Below are 20,915 nucleotides of genomic sequence, written 5' to 3' on the forward strand. Positions count from 1 at the left end.
GCATCTTGCGCACCAGTTGAACTAAAGGAGCAGTAACTTCAAACTGGAACTTTGCGCATCCTGCACTGCAATTTAAAAACAAAAATTGAGATTAAGAAGGATTAATATCAGGTGGCAGAGCCTCGATCTGTTAAATAATTTCTTAAGGAATGTTATATACTCGAAGTCATTTTGGGAATATTTTTGTAATTACGAAAATGAACGATCGGATAAAGACAACTAATCTGAAGAGTTGCTTTAGTGTTCTGTTAGTTCTAAATGTAATTGTACATGGCGATTAAATATAAAGTCTCTTAAGTCCTCCTACAGTCTAGACAAACCACAGCTCACGTCCGTCTTATAGTTTTACATTCCATCTTTTGTGTAAAACTATTGTAGGCCTACTATTATTGGATTGGAAGAAAGTCTTTGCAGTGTAACTTCTTAGATGGTTACGTTCAGACATTAAATTATGGAATTAGTATATGCATTATGGCTTTAGTACGAAACCTCAAGTGATGCAAATCTCTACGTTATAGTGTAAAACAGGCACTTTGTGACAAAGTAAAATGGTGCATTTTTCATAATAGTCTTAAATCGTTGCATTAGTTTTCTCAAGAAAGTTTCCATGGGGCACCTCTGTTTTGCCGAACTGGGTATCCCCCATACGGTATACGTGCCCTGCTCAGCCTGACTGTCGGACTATAAGAAGTTCATACCGGCTTTTGTCATCCATCCATCCCAGTAGTACTACAGCCTGTGGAGAGATGTGGCCTGCTTTTACAGATCCCTCCATTTAGATATCTCCTGGGCCTAACGTCACCGCGCCTTAACTCCAAGCTTTTTAACGAGGTTTATAGTCTCTTAAAAATGCTTTAGAAAACCAAATTTGAATGTTTATTTGAATGGACTATAATAAGTATGTTCATGTATTAAAGTATAAAACTATCTGTGCGAAGAGAAGTTTCATCATCTTAGAGTTGAATTAGAGTTTTAGATCTAGGGATGGGATTATAAAGTAAACAATTAAACGAATTAATTTTTAGTACGCGATTCATTACGGTATTGTCTAATGAAAGAATGTTCGCCAGGAAATCTTTAGTCACAGATATCAGGAACTAATTAATGTAAACAATGTTTTTGAAACACAAAATTGAAGGTTAATTTTATTATATTGTTATGACTTTGCCATGCGCACCGCCATCCAAGCTAGTGCAGAAAGAAGATGCTGTGCTCAAGGCAGATGTCCTTTGTGTTTGTCATGTCTCCGTGTAAATAAACGTCTATGTCTCGTTGAGTTGCCTCCCTTCAGTTTTTACAATTGGTGTCAGAAGTGGGATTATAGGCAACTCAACGAGAGGAGGTAGGATTTACAATGGCAGCTTTGAAACAATTAGACCAACTCTCAGTTAAAGAGCTTAGGAAGAAACTTCGTTACCGATATGAGATAATTGGTGGTACCAAGGAGGTGCTTACAGACTCCGGCAAGCCTTGATAGATGAAGACGAAGATCCAGATACCTACTTATTTGAAATTAAACCGGAAATTTATGAGCTCATTGGCAAGATACATGAAGGTAATGGTGCAATGTGTGAACAAATTAACAGTATGGGGAAAAGGTAGATAAAATGGTGTCTCAAGTAGACTCGTTGGTAAAGGAGCAGTTGCCTGTAGACTCGTTGGTATAGAAGTTGCGTGGTCAAGACTGTGGCTGCACAAACAGTGGTGACGGAGACACTGGGAATAGGAGCGCCGTCTGTGTCTGTTTTGGGGGCAAGTCTTGTGGTTGTGACTTTCAAAACGAGAAACGTGACAACGATTGCTGTGATGATTTCAACGAGATGTACCGAATCGAAGGGAAAGAGACAAATGAAGAAACTAAAGACTGCTACGTGCCTGAAGCGTTTGTTCCTGTTGTACCTGTTACCAGTACCTTAACTGAAGTCCGTTATGTGCTTGAAGCGTTTGTTCCTGTTGTACCTGTTACCAGTACCTCAATGAGCCGGACGGAGCAAGACAACGTTGAGTCTGCGTTCAAGCCGGTTGCTATGGACCTTAATGACCTCTGCCTATCTGCTGGTGCTTACGAGGGAAATTCAAAGCTTGACAAATGCATCCAGAAGTTTAGCATGAACTGTACGTGCGGCGCATCACACATAGAATTTAGATGCCAAGAAAACCACCAACAGGGCATATTGCCCCGGCATAAGTACTTCTACCATCATCATCGACATTGGCATAGACGAATGTCAATCAAACCATTCTAAATCTGAGCTGTCAAGAGGAAGACATTTTTCACTTGAACCTGAAGAGACCTATCTTCTAGACGTGAGACTATTGTTTGAGGATGACTGCGGTGCATTGGACTTTGTTTAAAATGGTGAAAAAAGAGGGTTCTATAATAATAAATATATACGCATAAAACAATGTGACTAGTTGGGATAAGCTATTTTATGTAAACAGTAAGGAAATATGCTTCTCGCCTGTCTCAGCTTTTGATTTCTCACTCTCTTTCCCTAAATCTCCCTTAAGTTCTCCCTCTCTTGTCTCTCTCCTCTCTCCCACCCCCACCTTTATCTTTTCCTCTGTTTCTCTTTTCTTTTTCTTATTTTTTTCTCTCCTTTTTCTCATTCTCTTTAGACCCATCTCTTTTTTTTTTTCCAAGGCGCAATATTCACATATATTTCGACTTCTAAAGCCATTCCCGCCCCCTACACAAATACACTCAATTTTTTTCCAAATTAATTTAAAATCATACTTGTACCCCTCCCCCTCACCCAAAAAAAAAAAGTTCAGTATACAATATCAGTCTTTTCTTCGGCTTTTGATTCAACATTGACTATGAATGTTGAAACAGAATTCGACTTCGTTCGGTCCGCTTTAATATATACAATCATGGGCGTAGCCAGGGGGGGGGGGTCTTGAGGTTAACCCCCCCCCCCCCGAAATGAAATCTCCGGGAACGGAATTAAGTGACTGATTTTTGCTTTCATTTTGTTTATTTTAGGTGAGATTTTAATACTAAATCATCAATTACCACAGCACAGCCGAGGCAGTTTTGAGTTAAAAACTATCTAACAGGGGGTTTTGAGTTTAAATCCCCCTATCAGGGGGTTTTGAGATACAAATCCCTCTACCAGGGGGCTTTGAGTTTAAAACCACCTACAGAGGGTTTTGAATTTTAAACCCCCTACCAGAGGTTTTTGCAGTTAAATCCCCCTCTTATATAAAACAAAACAAAAAAAAATGCAAACAACAATCCCCAAATTCCAACAGCACAGTTGAGGAAGATTTTGATTTTAAAACCCCATCCAAAATTTACGATAACCCCATCTTCAATATAAAAAAAGCAAATTACACACTCAAAATTCTATGAGCGTAGCCAAAGGGGTTTTGAGTTTAACCCCCCCCCCTCCAGTTGGGGTTTGAAGCTAAAAAGTACCTCTTCAATATAAAAAAAAAAGCAAATTACACACTATAAAATCTATGAGCGTAGCCAAAGGGGTTTTGAGTTTAAAGCCCCCTCCTCCAGATGGCTTTTTCTTTAAAGTTTAAAACCCCTCCAGATGGTTTTGAGTTTAAAATTCCCATACAGAGCGTTTAGAGTTGAAAACCTCTCTCTTCAATATTATTTTAAAGCAAACTACAGTCACCAAATTCTAAGATCGTAGCTAAATGGGGTTTTGAATTAAAAACAAAACAAAAAACCTCCAGAGATTTCTTAGTTTAAAACCCCTCAACAGATTATTTGACGAAAAAACTTTCCTTTTCGATATAAAATCTAAAGCGAAATACAGGCATGTAATTCCAAGATCGTAGTCAAGAAAGGTTACAAATTTCTTCCAGTGGCTTGGGCTCCATTAATAAAGTGTGAATAGTCTTCTGCCGAAATTGAAAATGATTAAATGTGTCTCAACAAAGATGACTAAGACAGATTTTAGGAGTCAGTCATAGAGATCGAGTCTTAATCAAAGAAATCATTTGCCGAACTGGGAGTCGAATCCTTAGTAAGGTTGTGACAGAGCGTCGCATGAGGTTTTGAGGGACATGTTCTCACACAAAATGAATTACGCAAAATAAGAGTTGCGGAAACAGCTTGCCAGAAAATGCGCCGAGCGGAGCGTCAGTAAGAATAGCATATTAGGTTTTTGAAATAAAACTTTTTAATACCAAGATAATGCACTGTAGATACCTCAGAATATGCATTTTGTTGGCTTTCAATACCAGAAATAGTGCTCGGCGACGAACTCCCCCAGACCCCCTTGCTAGCAAGGGCGGGGAGTCTGCAATAAACAATAAACGTCTTCCGAAAGGGTCAGAATGTGATAAAGATTTATTATGCACACACACACACACACATATATATATATATATATATATATATATATATATATATATATATATATATATATATATAAATTTTTTCCGCGGGGGGGAGGGTCGGGGGGGATTCCAAAACCCTCCCCGAAAAAAATCCTGGCTACGCCCATGTATACAGTGCATGGCTGGATTTACGACAATCAAAATTTGCACCCAAACAGAGCTTCGCCCTTTACGGAGCCTCTATTTTTAAAAAATATATAATTTTTTAATTTTTTTTTTTTTACGAAAATTCATATTAAACTGATAAATTTTAATAATAATTTTTTAATAATATTTTTTTCATTAATAAGGAGGCGCGGTGGTTGAGCGGTAGTGCGCTTGACCTCTGCACTGGCGGTCCAGGGTTCGAATCCTTGTGAAGACTGGGATGTTTTTTTCGGGATTCTTGGACGCCTCTAAGTCCACCTAACTTTAATTGGTACCTGACATTTGTTGTGGAAAAGTAAAGGCGGTTGGTCGTTGTGCTGGCCACAAGACACACTCGTTAACCGTAGGCCACTGAATCAGATAACCTTTAGTTTAATTGGACCGGTTAAATATAAATTTGCGTCACCTTCCCAACTATTGAATCCTTAGATTGAAATCAATCTCGAGACTGCTCCTATCGACTTTGACAAAAAAAAACTAATTGCATCTCGAGCGAAAGAAGCTTCAACGGTTTGTCGCAGTCTCTTACGAAGCCTCCAAACTTCAGAAACAAAGACTTGCTGACCTTTTCATTTTTAAAAATATCGACTGTGGAAATGAGTCAGGCCCGAATGTCGTCATCTTGTTTTGCATATTTCTGCTGTCAGCGAACCTACGTAGGAGCCAAGTCATTCCAAACTAAATTGAGGCCGAATTAAGAATTATTTGCAATCAGGAATGTCAAATGGACGACTCACTCATTTGACCGTTTTTCACGTTGAACAAAGGCTAGGGATAAAACATTATTTGGAACAAATGATTGACAGTTTTGCAAGTAGAAAGGGACATACGATTCATTTGTAGTATCTTTGTGTAAAGTAAATCTTTTTGCGAATTAGAAATACTTGAACGACGAGTACACATTATTTTGAAAAGAAAAAATTTCCATTGGTTTTTTTTATTATTTTTATTGGGGGGAGGCCATCATGAGGAGATGCCGCACTGGGCATCGTAAAGCCTAGCTACGCCACTGCAATTAATAGACACATCCACTTCCTTGTCGTATTTTATTGTGCAAAGAACGTTTGTCAGAAACATCTTCCTTAATTATTACTGATTTTATCGTGGTTTATGTAGCTTACAGAAAGTCTTATGGGCATGGGCGGACTGTGTATCAAAATCGGCCCGGGCATGACCAGATAAACCGGCCCACAATTGACATAGAGGTAACATCGTTTGTTCTAGTGACTGAGACTAGACTGTTCCCGTTCTTTATTCTTCTTAATACACCTGTTGATTTATTGTGGAATGTGTTTTAATCTATACGTCTGTGTCCAGGAACTAATCAGTACTAATACACGTAAATCAAAACGCAACTTATCTTCTGATCAGTACAAATTATACTGTTAATATAAGCTGTAAAAAAGGGTTAATGCTTGTAAAAAACAGAAAAGTCTCATCTCAAAACTCTTTGAGATCTAGGAGCCTAAAGTCTATAAAGACATTTGATCTAATGTGGTCGAAAGCAACCAATATGACATACCATTCAATTTAAGACTCAACCCATTTTAGCTGACTTAGTTGTTTGTTTTCTGCGTGTGTCTAGCGTGCCAGAAGGTCATGTGTGTGTGTGTGTGCGGTTATAGTACTTCATCAGTGTTATGTGTTACCAGTGTTATGTGAGACGTGCTGGTTTCATTCAATGTCTGCTGTGGTCTAATTTTGTCAAATAAAGCCATGGTATTGGTATACTAGTGTTGTTGTTTCATTACAAGGGCCATATAAGTTTCCAACGTTTTACTTTAAAAAAAATGTCGCGCTTAATGTGACCGAACAACTGTTGTGATTTCATAATTCACAATGGATATACGTTTCGAAGGGCCGTATATATACCGAGGTCCGTAGGTTGGGCGTCACTGATATGAAACTCTCTTATGAGCAGGTGGCTTTTGTTGGAAACACGCTCCATAACCTTCAAGTCGGCAGGTGTTGGTTATTAGGTCTTTGGTTATTAGGTCTTTGGTTATTAGGTCTTCTTACTTGTTTGTGCAGGGTTCACTGTGGCCGCCTCTGTCATCACTTTCTTTTAATGTTCACTATTTCCGATCACTAATCTTCTGACTGAACGGTTTCTACATAAACTAACAGTCATGTCTTCCACTAGAGGGAACGAGCTTTTACATTTTCTCAGACCACTTCCTGACCGAAAAAGGGGGTGGGGGGGGGGGGCAAGAGAAGAGTGATAATTAAATTAACGTGACAAATTTTTGAACGCATTTGTTTAGGGGGCGGGAGGGGCTTTAGAAGTTGAAATCTATGGATAAAGAAAAAAAGAGATGGGTCTGTAGAGAATGAGAAAAAAGAATGAAAAAAACAGAGAAAATGAGAGAGAATGAAGTGAGAGAAGTTTTACAGAAAGAAAGGAGAGTTACAGCAGACTTTCATTTTAAATTTCTAAATGAGAAAACTTTAACCTAAATTGGCAGAGCATTACAAATGCTTAGATTTAAAAAAAAAAAAAGAGATGTTCCTGAAGGAAATAGAAAAAAAAAGAAAAAAAGAGAAACAGAGGAAAAGAAGAAGCTGGGGTGGGAGAGAGGAGAGAGAGGAGAGAGGGAGAACTGGAGATTTAGGGAAAGAGAGTAAGAAATCAAAATCTGAGACAGGCGAGTGAGAGAAGCATATTTCCTTACTGTTTCTTTTAAACAGAGATAGCTTATCCCAAATAGTCAAATTGTTTTTTTTATGAGTATAAATTTATTATTATAGGACCCTCTTTTTTCACCCTTTTTAACCACCCCCCAAGGAACCCTCACCCAACCCGCAACCGCTGACTCCTCCCACCAGCTTACGGACCTGCCAATTCTCAGCTCTTTTTTTTATTGCCTGATGTTTTGTTAGTATGCATGTTTCTGTATCTATCTAGATCTACCATTAGTGAGTGTCGGCCCTACGCTAATGTTTCATCAGTATAATGTTTTACTGCACTGTGTAGGCCCTATGCTGATTTCGTGTCTACCTAGTGTTTGAATTTGCAGGTGTTCTAGCCTAAGTGCTTAGCTATCTAGTGAGACTATCGGTGTTTTTTAAGACCTAATCTAAGTCTACATCTATACAGATTATTTATTGTTTAGCGAAAATCTATTTTCGCGATCTAATCTAGGTTTAAATATAGATTTTAATCATTAAATGATTTTGTAGGCGCGCCTAACCTATGTTTCAATCTATCTTACAAACTTGATTTTTATTAAGTTAATCCATGGTTTATTTATATTTAGAGCCCTATCTAGTGCCGGCCATTTCTATAGTGTACTAGTGTCGTTTTTTTATGTCAACTAGCTACCAGGATTCGCCCTCCCCCCAGAAATTGCTATATTCAAAGAAATAACAACGTATTTGTCATCGGACGTCAAAGTAATATTTTATCATGAAATTAGCACAAAATTAGCATAGTTCTCATAACAGCAGAACATTATACTGATAAAACATTAGCGTAGGGCAGACACTCGCTAATGGTAGATCTAGATTCTAGATAGATACAGAAACATGCATACTGTTGTAACTCTAGTGGCGGACTGAAAGGGTTAATGTGTGTGCGGCCTACTGATACATACGACTCAGGCCAATCACACAGGTCAACGGGTCAACGGCTGTCGATAGACAAGGGACAGTACTGCTAATAACCGCAAGTATGACCTGTGTTGTGGTCATGTGATCAAGAGCCTTCACGGTCGAGAGACAGGGTGTTTAAAAAAGAGACAATTGAGTCCAGGACAGCAAGGCAGTAAGGACTTGTGGTACCTTTGAGTCCTCGAAAATGTAGCTGTACGATCTAAAAAGACTTGTAGTGTTTATTAAGCAGTTCTGTTAAGTACAAGAAAGTATTTGAATTGATGTAGCCAATTGTGTTGAATTGGTTGTTGATGTATTTGTAATTAAATCGCCACTTTGTTACTTGAAGCTCTTGTTGTCAAGCTCTTGAGTTAGATGTGCTGTGTTGTGTTGTTAAGTAGTGTTTGCAGAAGACCCCTGATTGAGAAAATCGTAACAATACTAACAAAACATGAGGCAAGCGAGACATTTAACTTGGGCGGAAATCGTTCTCTTTCGAATATCAACATTCTTCCTAGTCCGATCGTTGTTGGCTCGCACCTTCTGCACTATACTGTGTTTTTACAAAGCTTATTTCATTCAACTCGCTCTGTCTGGCTGTCTGTCTGACTAAACGTCATTTCTCCGACAACCGTTCTCGGATCAAGCTGAAATTTTTCTCCATTATTTTTTTTTAACATAACACAAGAATCAATTTTAAAAAATAACAATTAATAAGATACTTTGGTCGGTATCTCAAACAATGGAAAGAAATAGTACTTAACTGAAGTGGTGGTTTAAGCTGAATTAGTCCCCTTTATAGTTTGTCGTTTGAGGGTTATAACAAATTTAATTACATGACTGATCCAAACTATTTTTTTTTTGGTATTTTGCTTTGTTTCTTCGATGTGTTTAAATAGAGTCATTGGGGCACTGAGGCAGCAGCGTATTTTAGGTAATTTGGGAAGAGACAACACCTTCCAAAATAAAGGCTCGAAACTCTTCTTAAGCACTATTTCACTATTACTATCTTAAGAATGTCTGTTATATCGTCGTTTATGAGTATTTTTTTAAACAATTCCTGGTTAATTGAGAATTTCGATTCGTCAATAGGAGATTCTCATTTCAGGTGGATAAAAGCTCGCTATTTAGCGAATCCGTTGTACAGAATCTGTTGTAAAGAACATAGAGAGTGTGCACTTCAAAAGTTGTGCAATAATCCACTTCTTCGCGCTCTTTTTCTTGTAGCGGAAAATAATGAATAGTATTTAGTTGGCAACAAGGAATTTTTAATAGAGCGTCCTTGGCATTGTTAAAGTATAAAATTTATCGAGTAACTGCCCTTTTTAATTCTTTTTTAAAAAGATGTATGACAAAAGGTCTATGAACAAGCTTTTAATGTTGACAATTTATTGTCACTACTGATCTCAGTCAATTTAAGATAAGCCCCTGTGTTGGAAGAATGTGATCTACTCAATAATCTGCAAGGAAAGCAAATACATTTATCATAACAATCGTGTTGGAAGTTGTTAAGTACTGGGCTTCCCAGCGGGGTTGGGGGGGGGGTCTAGAGATGGGGTACCTGTGAAGATTTTGAATTACAGGATTAACAGGATGTGACAGAGTTGTATTAATACCGAATCAGTCTACGGATGTAAACAACATGCAGAGAGCAGACTGCCGCTAAATATTTACTGCTGTCCTAAACTGAACCCCAGTGACTAAAGGCATAATTAGCATCGACGAGTTCCAATCTAAGTGTTTAAAAAAAAGTAACACTAGCAAATCTTTTTCTCATTTCACTCTGGTGTCCAATTTCAATAGCCCGAGAGCCTCTGTAAAAGTAGTCTTGTAAAAAAAAAAAAAAAAGGAAATAAAGTTGATCGTTTGGGTCTCGTTGTAAAACGAGGTCAAGTTGCCAACTGAAAGTCAGGCACCGCGAACGCAAATAATCGAGTTGTGTACCCTTGTTTATCTTCTGGGAATGGCTTCGTTTCTAGCCCTCTTCTGTGTGATACTTGTAGCCGTTTTAGTCAAAGTATTCCTGGTCGATCGTGGAGTGAACTCAAATATTCTTCAATCAACTGTCAAACTTAATGGGACATACGATTATATTATTGGTAAGATTTAAAAGATTAAATTAAAAGTACTAACCAGGAATAACTGTGATGTGTATATTTTTGCAAGGGTATTTCTAGTATTTATTTTAAAGATAACCTTGAAACTAGAAGAACTTGATACCACAAAAACTGATGACGCGACAGTTTTTATCCAGACAGAAGATAGTTGTAAGACCGAGTTTGGATTCGGCGCTACACCAGACAGAACATTCTTCCCAATAAAACTTTTGAAACTCTCGTTTCTTTCAGAAGCAGTCTTCTACATTTTAATTACTTTTGGATATAACGAGGGTGTGGTGAAACCACACAAAATTAACGAACACAGTAATAACGGACTGATTCATACTTAGTGACGGAACAGTTTATGTAAACATTCGTCCATGTGTAAGTCACTTAACATTGGTGTAATGTGTCCAGCAATACATTGCCTCTCTGTCCTTAGCTAGTGCCAGGTATACTTGAGTGTTGAACCCTGCACCCCCTCCCTCTCTGTCCTTAGCTAGTGCCAGGTATACTTGAGTGTTGAACCCTGCACCCCCTCCCTCTCTGTCCTTAGCTAGTGCCAGGTATACCTGAGTGTTGAACCCTGCACCCCCTCCCTCTCTGTCCTTAGCTAGTGCCAGGTATACTTGAGTGTTGAACCCTGCACCCCCTCCCTCTCTGTCCTTAGCTAGTGCCAGGTATACTTGAGTGTTGAACCCTGCACCCCCTCCCTCTCTGTCCTTAGCTAGTGCCAGGTATACTTGAGTGTTGAACCCTGCACCCCCTCCCTCTCTGTCCTTAGCTAGTGCCAGGTATACTTGAGTGTTGAACCCTGCACCCCCTCCCTCTCTGTCCTTAGCTAGTGCCAGGTATACTTGAGTGTTGAACCCTGCACCCCCCTCTCTCTCTGTCCTTAGCTATTGCCAAGTATACTTGAGTGTTGAACCCTGCACCCCCCTCTCTCTCTGTCCTTAACTAGTGCCAGGTATACTTGAGTGTTGAACCCTGCACCACCTCCCTCTCTGTCCTTAACTAGTGCCAGGTATACTTGAGTGTTGAACCCTGCACCCCCTCCCTCTCTGTCCTTAGCTAGTGCCAGGTATACTTGAGTGTTGAACCCTGCACCCCCCTCTCTCTCTGTCCTTAGCTATTGCCAAGTATACTTGAGTGTTGAACCCTGCACCCCCCTCTCTCTCTGTCCTTAGCTATTGCCAAGTATACTTGAGTGTTGAACCCTGCACCCCCCTCTCTCTCTGTCCTTAGCTATTGCCAGGTATACTTGAGTGTTGAACCCTGCACCCCTCTCTCTCTCTGTCCTTAACTATTGCCAGGAATACTTGAGTGTTGAACCCTGCACCCCCTCCCACTACACAGCTAAAGCCTTCTTTTGGTTTGGATAATTAATACCAAATGTATCCCTATAATTAAGAATTAAGGTTCATTCTAACACCAGAAACTGATCACGTGTGAAATGAGGTGCTAAACAAAGAACTAGCTGATTGGTCAATTAGTAAGAAAGTCATACTAGAGAGTCCATGCCACTGGACACCCAGGATACAAGTGAAATATTAAGAAAAAAATGGACCCATGGGGATAAGACATTACCCTTCAACAGTCAACACAAGTAATGGGAGGATTTATTTTCAATGCTAGAGCTGCGAGTTCAAGCAGTTACACAATTTTATAAACGCTAACGACAGGGGCTAAAAGTGTATCTTCTTTTCTTCTAGCGCTAGAATTCATCTTTAACAAACAAGTGTCATGTAGCTTCTTTAAACTTTTGCGTCATCAGTTTCTGTGCTTGAAACCACTTTTTTGTTTCAAGAGTATCTTCCTAATATTTACATACCAGCATTGTACTCTTACATTAGCTACAGATCGTCTGCTACATTTAACCGCGACATCTCCTTGCTAAACGCCAGTAGCCAGTAGTCGTAATACCCAAAACGTATGATGCAATGAAAATGTATTGTTTACACATTAAGTCTTCCAATATACCTTCCCCCTCCCCTTTGTTTTTTTTTCTTCTGCTAAAGAAAGTATTTAAATGTTTTACTTAATTGTATTCATTTAATTCTGTTACTTTCTAAACTAGTCGGTGGCGGTACAGCCGGATGTGTGCTTGCTGGTCGTCTGTCAGAAGATCCAGATGTAACAGTGCTGCTGCTGGAAGCTGGACCAGACGACACCGGGAATACATTGATCAATATACCACTTTTGGCTGGCTTAATATGGAGGACTCCCCTGGATTGGGAGTATTACTCGGAAGCTTCAAGTGAGACCATGAAACAATTGCGCAATGGAGTAAGTTCATCGATTTGTTCAATAGTTTCACTCAGTGCCAGTCGTTGGAACCCAACTTTATTTTACCATGGGGGCCATAGAAATATTCGATACATTTGTTACGGGCCTTATGTTTGGGGGCCCCGATGGCAGGTGATATGGACCGTATGCCGTATTTTGGTAATTACTTCTTTAGTACAAGTTTTGTCGAGAGATGAGTTCAGTCTGGTATCTTTATTCATTTTGACTAGTTTAAGCTAACCAACTTCAGACCAACGCTTTTTGTTAAATTAAAAGCTTATAGCAACTGTTAGACGCTTCAGCACTATGGCCTGTGTATGTAAATCAAACGGAGGTAACTCTCAAATAACGAAATCCAATAGAACAGGCGAAAAGCCAACAATAGAAGTTAATAGACGCTGATAGCGAATGTCGAGCAACAAGTTTAATAATAACGAAGGGAACTGTCGAATGTCGTCAAGCTACATCTCATAAAAGTTCCTCTCTCTAAAGCCTTCAGAAGTATTGTGTTTACATTTCGCTATTCTTCATAAAATGCAGTTCTTTTTTTTTTTTTTACTAGTCACGTCATGGTCTCTAAGTCAGAAACATTCCCTTTCTAGGAAACAAATAACAAATTCCCAATTGTGCCATAACACAACTCAGTCTGTCTGTTTGTCTGTCTGGTACAAAACATGCACACATTATTTCTCCCACTTTCTATTCTTGGATCAAATTGAAATTTCGCACAACTAGGTATTGTTTCTAACAAAACATGAATCAAAAAAAAAAATTACCAACTAGTTATTAAATGGTTGTAATTAAATAATTTTGTCTCATATGGAAAATCTTACAGTTATGTGACCGTAACTGTAGAGTTATTCCCCTTAGATAAGCCTCTTTTTATTCTGATATTTTGCATGTTTTTGTTTCTTATGACTAATTGACAAGCCTCACCTCCACAGGGTCATAGCAAAGGACAAAACTTGCATATGTAAAGTATCCATGATCGCGGGTGTTGGCTTTGTCGTGTTATACTCTCAAGACTGTCATTTCGATGGTTCGACCCCACCGCCATTCCCTGTATGTGATTTGAACCATGGCGTAAAGATCTTCACTTCTGATGTAATGTCTGATACCTGACAAGTCAACATGTATATAAATATATATATATATATATATATATATAGTTAGTCCATCGTGGTTCGATGATGACCACTTTGTCATCCAGGGAGCTGAGGGCTTTGCACTGGGGTTTTATGCCTCCTCATGTGACTGATGAGACCTATGTGAGCCCCGAAAGTTCGGCCGCACACTGTGCAAGTTATTCCAGCTGAAGCTAGTGTCGTTTGCCTTGCTTTTCTTTCTGGCGTTTTTCTTCTGCCAGCGCTGTTCTTTTTTCCTCAGCAACCTGTGCGCCAGTTTTCACAGCGCGACGCCATGATGCTCTGTCATGTGCCTCTGTCTCCCAGGTGGCTGGGTCTATGCTGAACGCCTTCAGAGAAGCTTTGAGGGTGTCCCTGAAGCGCTTTCTTTGACCACCTTGCGAGCGCTTTCCTTCGCTTAGTTGGTCATACAAGAGTCGTTTAGGGATGCGGTGGTCTTCCATTCTGTAGACGTGACCTGCCCATCGCAGCTGGGACTGCATCAGGATTGTGTGGATGCTTTTGCAGACACGCTCTTCTAAGGACTTCTGTATCTGGTATTTTGTCTTGCCATTTGACATTTAGTATTTTTCTCAGACATGTCATGCTGAAGTGGTTTAGTTTCTTTGCATGTTTACTGTACACTGTCCATGTTTCTGAGGCATAGAGCAATGTAGGGAGGATGACGGCTCTATAGACCCCTAGCTTTGTGTTTGTGGTGATACCACGTCTGTTCCAGACATTCTGCCATAGGATGCACTGGCCTTGGCGATACGCAGGTCGATTTCACTATCGATTTTTCCATTTCTGGAGAGTGTGCTGCCAAGATATGTGAATTTGTCCACTGCGTTTATATCCTGTCCATTTATAGTGATGCTTGGATCCGAGTAGGCTTTCCCTGGAGCAGGTAGATAAAAGACTTCAGTCTTGTTCGTATTGATGGTAAGGCCAAAGTCTGAGCACGCTCTTGAGAAGTCACTGACGATGCTCTGCAGATCGTTTTCAGAGCAGGCATTTAGGGCACAGTCGTCAGCAAATAGCAAGTCTCTGATTACTGCTGCATTTGTTTTTGATTTTGCTTTAAGCCGCCTCGGGTTAAATAGACCACCATCAAATCTGTATGATATATTTATCCCGTTGTTTTCTCTAATTGTGAAATTATATATATATAGAGATCTTACTGGCCGAGAGGCAAAGTTTTGGGAGGCACGGGCAACATAAACGCCATGCAGTATGTCCGAGGTTCCAGACACGACTACGACAGGTGGGCCCAATACCTGGGAACTGACCAGTGGGATTACAGACACGTCCTGCCGTACTTTCAAAAGTCGGAACACATTCAGATCTCAAATCTCAAGGATTCAGGTAAGAAATATTAATTTTAATATTTTCACTTAATGTTAGTGTTATTATAATTTCTCAAAAAGTTCATTGAGTATTATTGAGTGCGCCTCTGATTCTCCTTTCTGGCCTCTCACAGGGTAAAAAGTATAACTTTATATAGATGAAAGGGAGAGAACTGTACACGCTGAAATTTTGAGTATTGTATCCTTGCTGTAGAATGCTTCAGTGACCAACTGTTTATTTTCAGATTACCACGGACGTGATGGACAGGTCACAGTAAACTACATTGACAGTCAACCAATCGTCGAGAAGCTGATAGAGGCGGGGGAAACTATTGGCTACCCATACAATGAAGATTACAATGGCAGAATTCAAGAAGGTAATCCACTTTAGATAAATGGTATAACAAACAAAGTTCTCCACAGGACTCCATTTCAATTACTACTAGATGACCGCGGCGTAGCATACGCCGCTATTTTGCAGGGCCCGCACTTTCATAGGACTCGCGCTAATTTTAAGTGTATAAATTATTAAATTAAACCATTTTATAACTTAAACAGATTTTCCATGGCCTCCTGATTTACCAGGAGCTCCTGAAAATCTTCTGAAATTGCAAAATATACGAAAAAGTCCTGGAAATCTCCGAAAATTATTAAAATCTTTTGAAAACATACAAATCTCCTGAAATGTATACACGAAAATTGTCATTTTGGGGTGTCATTCAATATGGAAAACGACAATCGTACGTTCGATAAAAAAAAAAACGGCATTATGCAATATCCGTGATCTATGTAGGAAACAGAATTCTGATGATATACTGTAGGACTTCGCTACACGCAAGGCTCGTTAAGTAATTCTGTAAGTACCAAAGAATGAATAAAATGCAAAGACGAATTTATTTTCTAATACAAACTCTTAATTTTTACTTATTGTTCTGTAGTCACAGATTAATAATAAATTACTGTAGACGTTACTATTTAATAATGATAATAACGAGACTGTCTTTATCAAGGTAGACATATATAACTAACTTTTATTTCCGTCCGATTCTTTGCTTTCGCATAAAACATAAACAATAAACAATGACGTAATATCTTCTAATATTAGCACATCCTTCCTTTTGAAGCTATAATCACATCCTTCCTTTTAAAGAATTTTGATAACTCGACCACTTCTGGTTGTCTTGACCGGCACAGCAAGTTCTCTAGATGTTGGTTTATAATTGTCTGTTTCTTTTGTTCTAACAGTTTGCTGTTCATTGTCTTCGTCTGTGTCATAGTACCCAGAGATGTCTTCTTCGTAGCTCTTGTTTAAAAACCGTTGATTTCGTCTGTATGTTTTTCCATCATTTGTCTTAATGATGTAAGATCTGGGTGATGGATGTTTCTTAATGACGACTGCTTTCTGCCATGTTTGTCCTAGACGAACTCTCACCTTCTCCCCGACAGAGTAGTCTTTAGGTAACCTGGCTTTTGAATCGTATTTCGCTTTGCTTTTCCTCTGTCGTTCGTTGAGTAATGTCTCTGCATTTTCAGCTACCGATGGTTTCAATAGTTTGGGATCAGTTGGAATGATGTCCCTGAGTCTTCTACTTATCAGCAGTTGTGATGGCGAATAAAGCAGTCCGCTTATCGGAGTATTTCTATACTCGAGCATAGCGAGATATGGATCTTTCCCACTATTGTATGCTTTGTTGAATATCTGCTTTACGATACCAACATACACCTCACTTTGTCCATTTGATTGAACGTATCTGGGACTTGATGTTGTTATCTTGAAACCCCATTCAGAAGCAAACTCTCTATATTGATAGCTATTGAATGGCATATTGTCGCTCACTATTTCTTCTGGTATGCCATGTCTAGCAAAAATACCTTTCATTGCCCTGATAACACATTCTGCTGTTTTGTTCTCCAGTCGTTTTATTTCAGGGTATTTAGAGAAATAGTCCACAACAAGCAAATAGTCATTGTTTCGCCATTCAAACAAATCTGTCGCAATCTTTTTCCATGGTCTGTCTGGTACAGCATGAGGTAGCAATTTTTCCTTCACATTATTTCTTTTGAACGTTGCACATGTTGCGCACTTCATTATTGTCCAAAAAATATCTTTGGACAATCCTGGCCAAAACACACTCTGTTTTGCCTTGGATCTGGTTTTCTCAAGACCAAAATGACCTATGTGCAACTTGTCGAGAATTTCATTTCTCATACTTGAAGGAATTATAATTCTGTTCTCAAAAAACAATATTCCATTCTCTTCATGAATAATGTCTTTAAATGACCAATACACTTTCACTGTTTCATGAACTTTTTATCTTTGGCCAACCTTCTCTGACATAATTCATTACAAGTTTTAATTTAGCATCAGATTCAGTTTTCCTTCTAATTTCAATAATTTTCTGATCACTTCCCGGAAACTGTGCTGTTGCGCTATGAATTCTCATAACCATGTCATCATTTGAATTTGATTGTTCTTGACCATTGATGTACGCACGCGATAACGTATCAGCTATTTGCATTTTTGAACCTGGAGTGTAAGTTACTGTTAATTGATATCTCAACAGTCTTAACATCATCAACTGAAGTCTTGGTGAAATCTTATGTAAAGGCTTAGTCACAATAGTTTGCAAAGGTTTGTGATCTGATTGTACAGTCACAGTTCTTCCAAAAATATAATGGTGAAAATGTTCAGCTGCAAACACTATAGCTAACATTTCCTTTTCTATTTGTGCATATCTGCACTCTGTTTCTGTCAATGATCTTGACGTATACGCAACTGGTTTGTCTTCTTGCATTAAACATGCTCCCAACCCTTTAGAAGAAGCGTCACACTGAATAGTAACTGGCTTTTCAGGGTTAAACAATTGCAGAACTGGAGCTTCACTAAGTGTTTTCTTTATTAGTTGGAAAGCATTTTCTTGCTCTGCATTCCACTGCCACAATACATCTTTCTTTAGCAATTCACGCAATGGACTGGTAATTGTTGACATGTTTGGAATGAAACTTGACAGAAAGTTCAACAGCCCTAGCAGTCTTTGAATTCCTGTTCGATCTGTTGGTGCTGGCATCTCCATTATTGCTTTGATTTTAGCTGGATCTGGACGAATACCATCTGCTCCAATTTGTCTTCCGAGATAATTAACACCAGAAAGTTTATATTGTATCTTGTTCTTGTTGAACTTTACATTGTTCTTTCTAGCTCTCTTCAGAACATTTTCAAAAATTTGATCATGTTCTTTTTCATCTTTTGCTGCAATCAGCATGTCATCTGACATGATATGTACACCTGGTATGTCTCCGAATACTTGATAAGCACGTTTCTGTAATACTTCACTAGCTGAGAATATACCAAAAGGCATTCTCAAGAATCTGTATCTTCCAAACGGAGTATTGAATGTACATAAATAAGAGCTTGGTTCATCCAACTCAACTTGCCAATATGCATCCTTTTGATCAAGTATACTAAACACTTTTGCTACTCCCAGTGAACTATTGATTTGATCAAATGTTGGTATAGTGAAATGTTCTCTCATTATATATTTGTTCAGTTCTCGGGGATCTAAACACAACCTCAAAGAATTATCTTTCTTCTTTGCTATAACCAAGTTATGAACCCATTCTGTTGGTTCATCAACTTCTGTGATCACTCCATCTTGTTGCATTTGTGTGAGTTTTCTTTTTAATTCTTCATAGAGTGATGGTGCAACTCTGCGAGCACATTGAATAACTGGTTTTGCATCTGACGTCAGTTTAATGTGATATTTCATTTTGTATGTACCGAGTCCTTCGAATACTTGATTATATTTTTTCATCAACACTCGTGGAACTTCATTTTGTTGCTTGACATCGTGTACTTCGACATTTCTCTTTGCCTCAATTAGTTTTAAAGCAATTGATGTCTTCAGTCCTAGTATAGGATTTATACTTTTTTTGATCACGTACAGATCATCTTTAACTTCTACATCGCCGACTTTAAATGTGACCTATGCAACTCCCTTCATTTCTAATGCTTCATCCCCCAATGCTCGTAGGGTAGTATTTGAATTCTTTAACTGAGTATCAGTTTCTAAATTGTTCCACGTTGACTCTGATATCACATTAGCTTGTGCTCCTGTGTCAATCTTCATTTTGACTATTTTTCCCATAATATTGACATCAACCATCCACACTTTGACATTGTTGTCTGTACCAATTGCCTCAAACCACAACTCATTTACTTGGCTTGTTGACTTTCATCTTCCAGTAAATCAACAGCCTTGAAGTGTTTTGAACGACATTTTACAGCAAAATGATTTCTTTTTTTACATTTTCGGCATGTCTGTCCGAATGCTGGGCAATTGTATTTTCTGTGAGATCCACCACAAGATCTGCAATCTCTAATGAAACTTGTGACATGATTCTTTGCCATATTTCCCTGTGAGGTTTTGACTGGCTTTCTATCTTCTGTCTTCTTTAATTTATTAGCAGCATCCACATGTAGTCCTTTCATATCTATCATTTGGTTCTGGGTATGCTCGTCAGCACGAATTATGCTTGCTGCTTTCTCTAAAGTTAAGTCTACATCTCTCAGAAGTCTCTCTCTCACTCGATCCGACTGTATACCACATACCAATCGATCTCTGATGAGTTCATCTCGAAGGTTGTCAAACTTGCATTCTTTTGCCAAATTCTTTAACTCAGTATAATACTGTTCAAACGTTTCTCCGTCTTTCTGCTTTCTTGAAAAGAATTTAAATCTGTCATACACAGTGTTGGACTTTGGCAAAAAATAATTCTGAAACCTTTCAATGAGTTTGTCTACAGTCTCATCTTCACATACTTGAAAAGTATTGTAGATGTCTCGAGCGGGTTCACCGATCAGGTGTAACAATAAAGCTTTCTTCACTGGCTCGGGCTTCGTATTTTTTTCAGTGGCGACCATCATCATCATCATCATCATTCCTTTGAGTTCCTCATGGAACATAGGGCCTCGACATAAACACGCCACTCTCCACGGTCTCTTGCTAGCTTTTTGATGGTGTCCCAGCTCTTCCCGGTCTTCTCTGCTTCTTCAAGTACACTGCGTCGCCATGTTCTTTTTGGTCTTCCTCTGCGTCTTGTTCCCTGGGGGTTCCACTCTATGGCCTGCCTAGCTCTGTTGCTGGTATCTTTTCTAAGGGTGTGACCAATCCATCTCCACTTCCTCTCTAAGATCTGCACTTCTATATTTTTCTGTCCACTCATCTCCCACAGTTTGGTGTTTTCTACTTTGTCATACCAGTGTATTTTTAGGATATTTCTCAGGCATCTGTTGATGAAGGTCTGTATTTTTTTTTTTTTTTTTTTTTTTGTTGTGGCTTCAGTTGTTCTCCATGTTTCAGAACCATACAGTAGGACAGCCTTGACATTAGAATTAAAGATTCTTAGTTTAGTCTTGTTTGAGATGTAAGGAGATTTCCAGGTTGGTTTTAGCTGTGTAAATGTCTGACGTGCTAGATTTATACGGCGTTTAATGTCTTCATCTGTTCCACCTGATATACTGACTACACTCCCAAGGTATATAAAATTTTCTACTTGGTCTATTGTCTGAGAATCCAATACTATGTCTCCACTTTGTTTATTGTTTACTTTAAGTACTTTAGTTTTTTGGTGGTTTATTTTGAGGCCTACTCTTTTTCCTACTTCGCTTAAAGCTGTGACCTTTTCTTGCATATCCTGTAGTCTGTGTGATAATAGGGCTATGTCATCAGCGAATTCCAGATCTTCCAGCTTTTGTGTGAGAGTCCATTGGATTCCTTTCCCTGCGTTAGAGTAGGCTTCTTTTGTGACCCAATCCAGTACTAGAAGGAACAGGAGTGGTGAAAGAAGACATCCCTGTTTGACTCCTGTTGTGACTGGAAATTCCTCTGACAGCTTGCCACAGTGGGTTACTTGGCAGGTGAAACCATCATAAAGGTTCTTGATTATGGTTATTATTTTAT

General features: G+C 38.9%; 1 protein-coding gene across 2 annotated transcripts in view; it reads left to right on the forward strand.

Moving 5' to 3' along the window:
- Positions 1-9,982: 9,982 nt before the first annotated feature.
- The window catches only part of LOC106074690 (alcohol dehydrogenase [acceptor]-like), a 28,169-nt gene continuing 17,236 nt past the window's right edge, over positions 9,983-20,915 (forward strand). Inside the window, exons 1-4 of one of the 2 annotated variants that reach the window (XM_056033323.1) lie at positions 9,983-10,199; positions 12,277-12,485; positions 14,782-14,974; positions 15,201-15,332. In XM_056033323.1, coding sequence (XP_055889298.1) covers positions 10,064-10,199; positions 12,277-12,485; positions 14,782-14,974; positions 15,201-15,332 — 670 coding nt within the window. In that variant the 5' untranslated portion in view covers positions 9,983-10,063. The remainder of the gene's footprint in view (positions 10,200-12,276; positions 12,486-14,781; positions 14,975-15,200; positions 15,333-20,915) is intronic. The other variant, XM_056033322.1, reaches the window with a different exon arrangement.

Source organism: Biomphalaria glabrata, chromosome 6 (assembly GCF_947242115.1).
Source record: "Biomphalaria glabrata chromosome 6, xgBioGlab47.1, whole genome shotgun sequence".
Lineage (NCBI taxonomy): Eukaryota > Metazoa > Mollusca > Gastropoda > Planorbidae > Biomphalaria > Biomphalaria glabrata.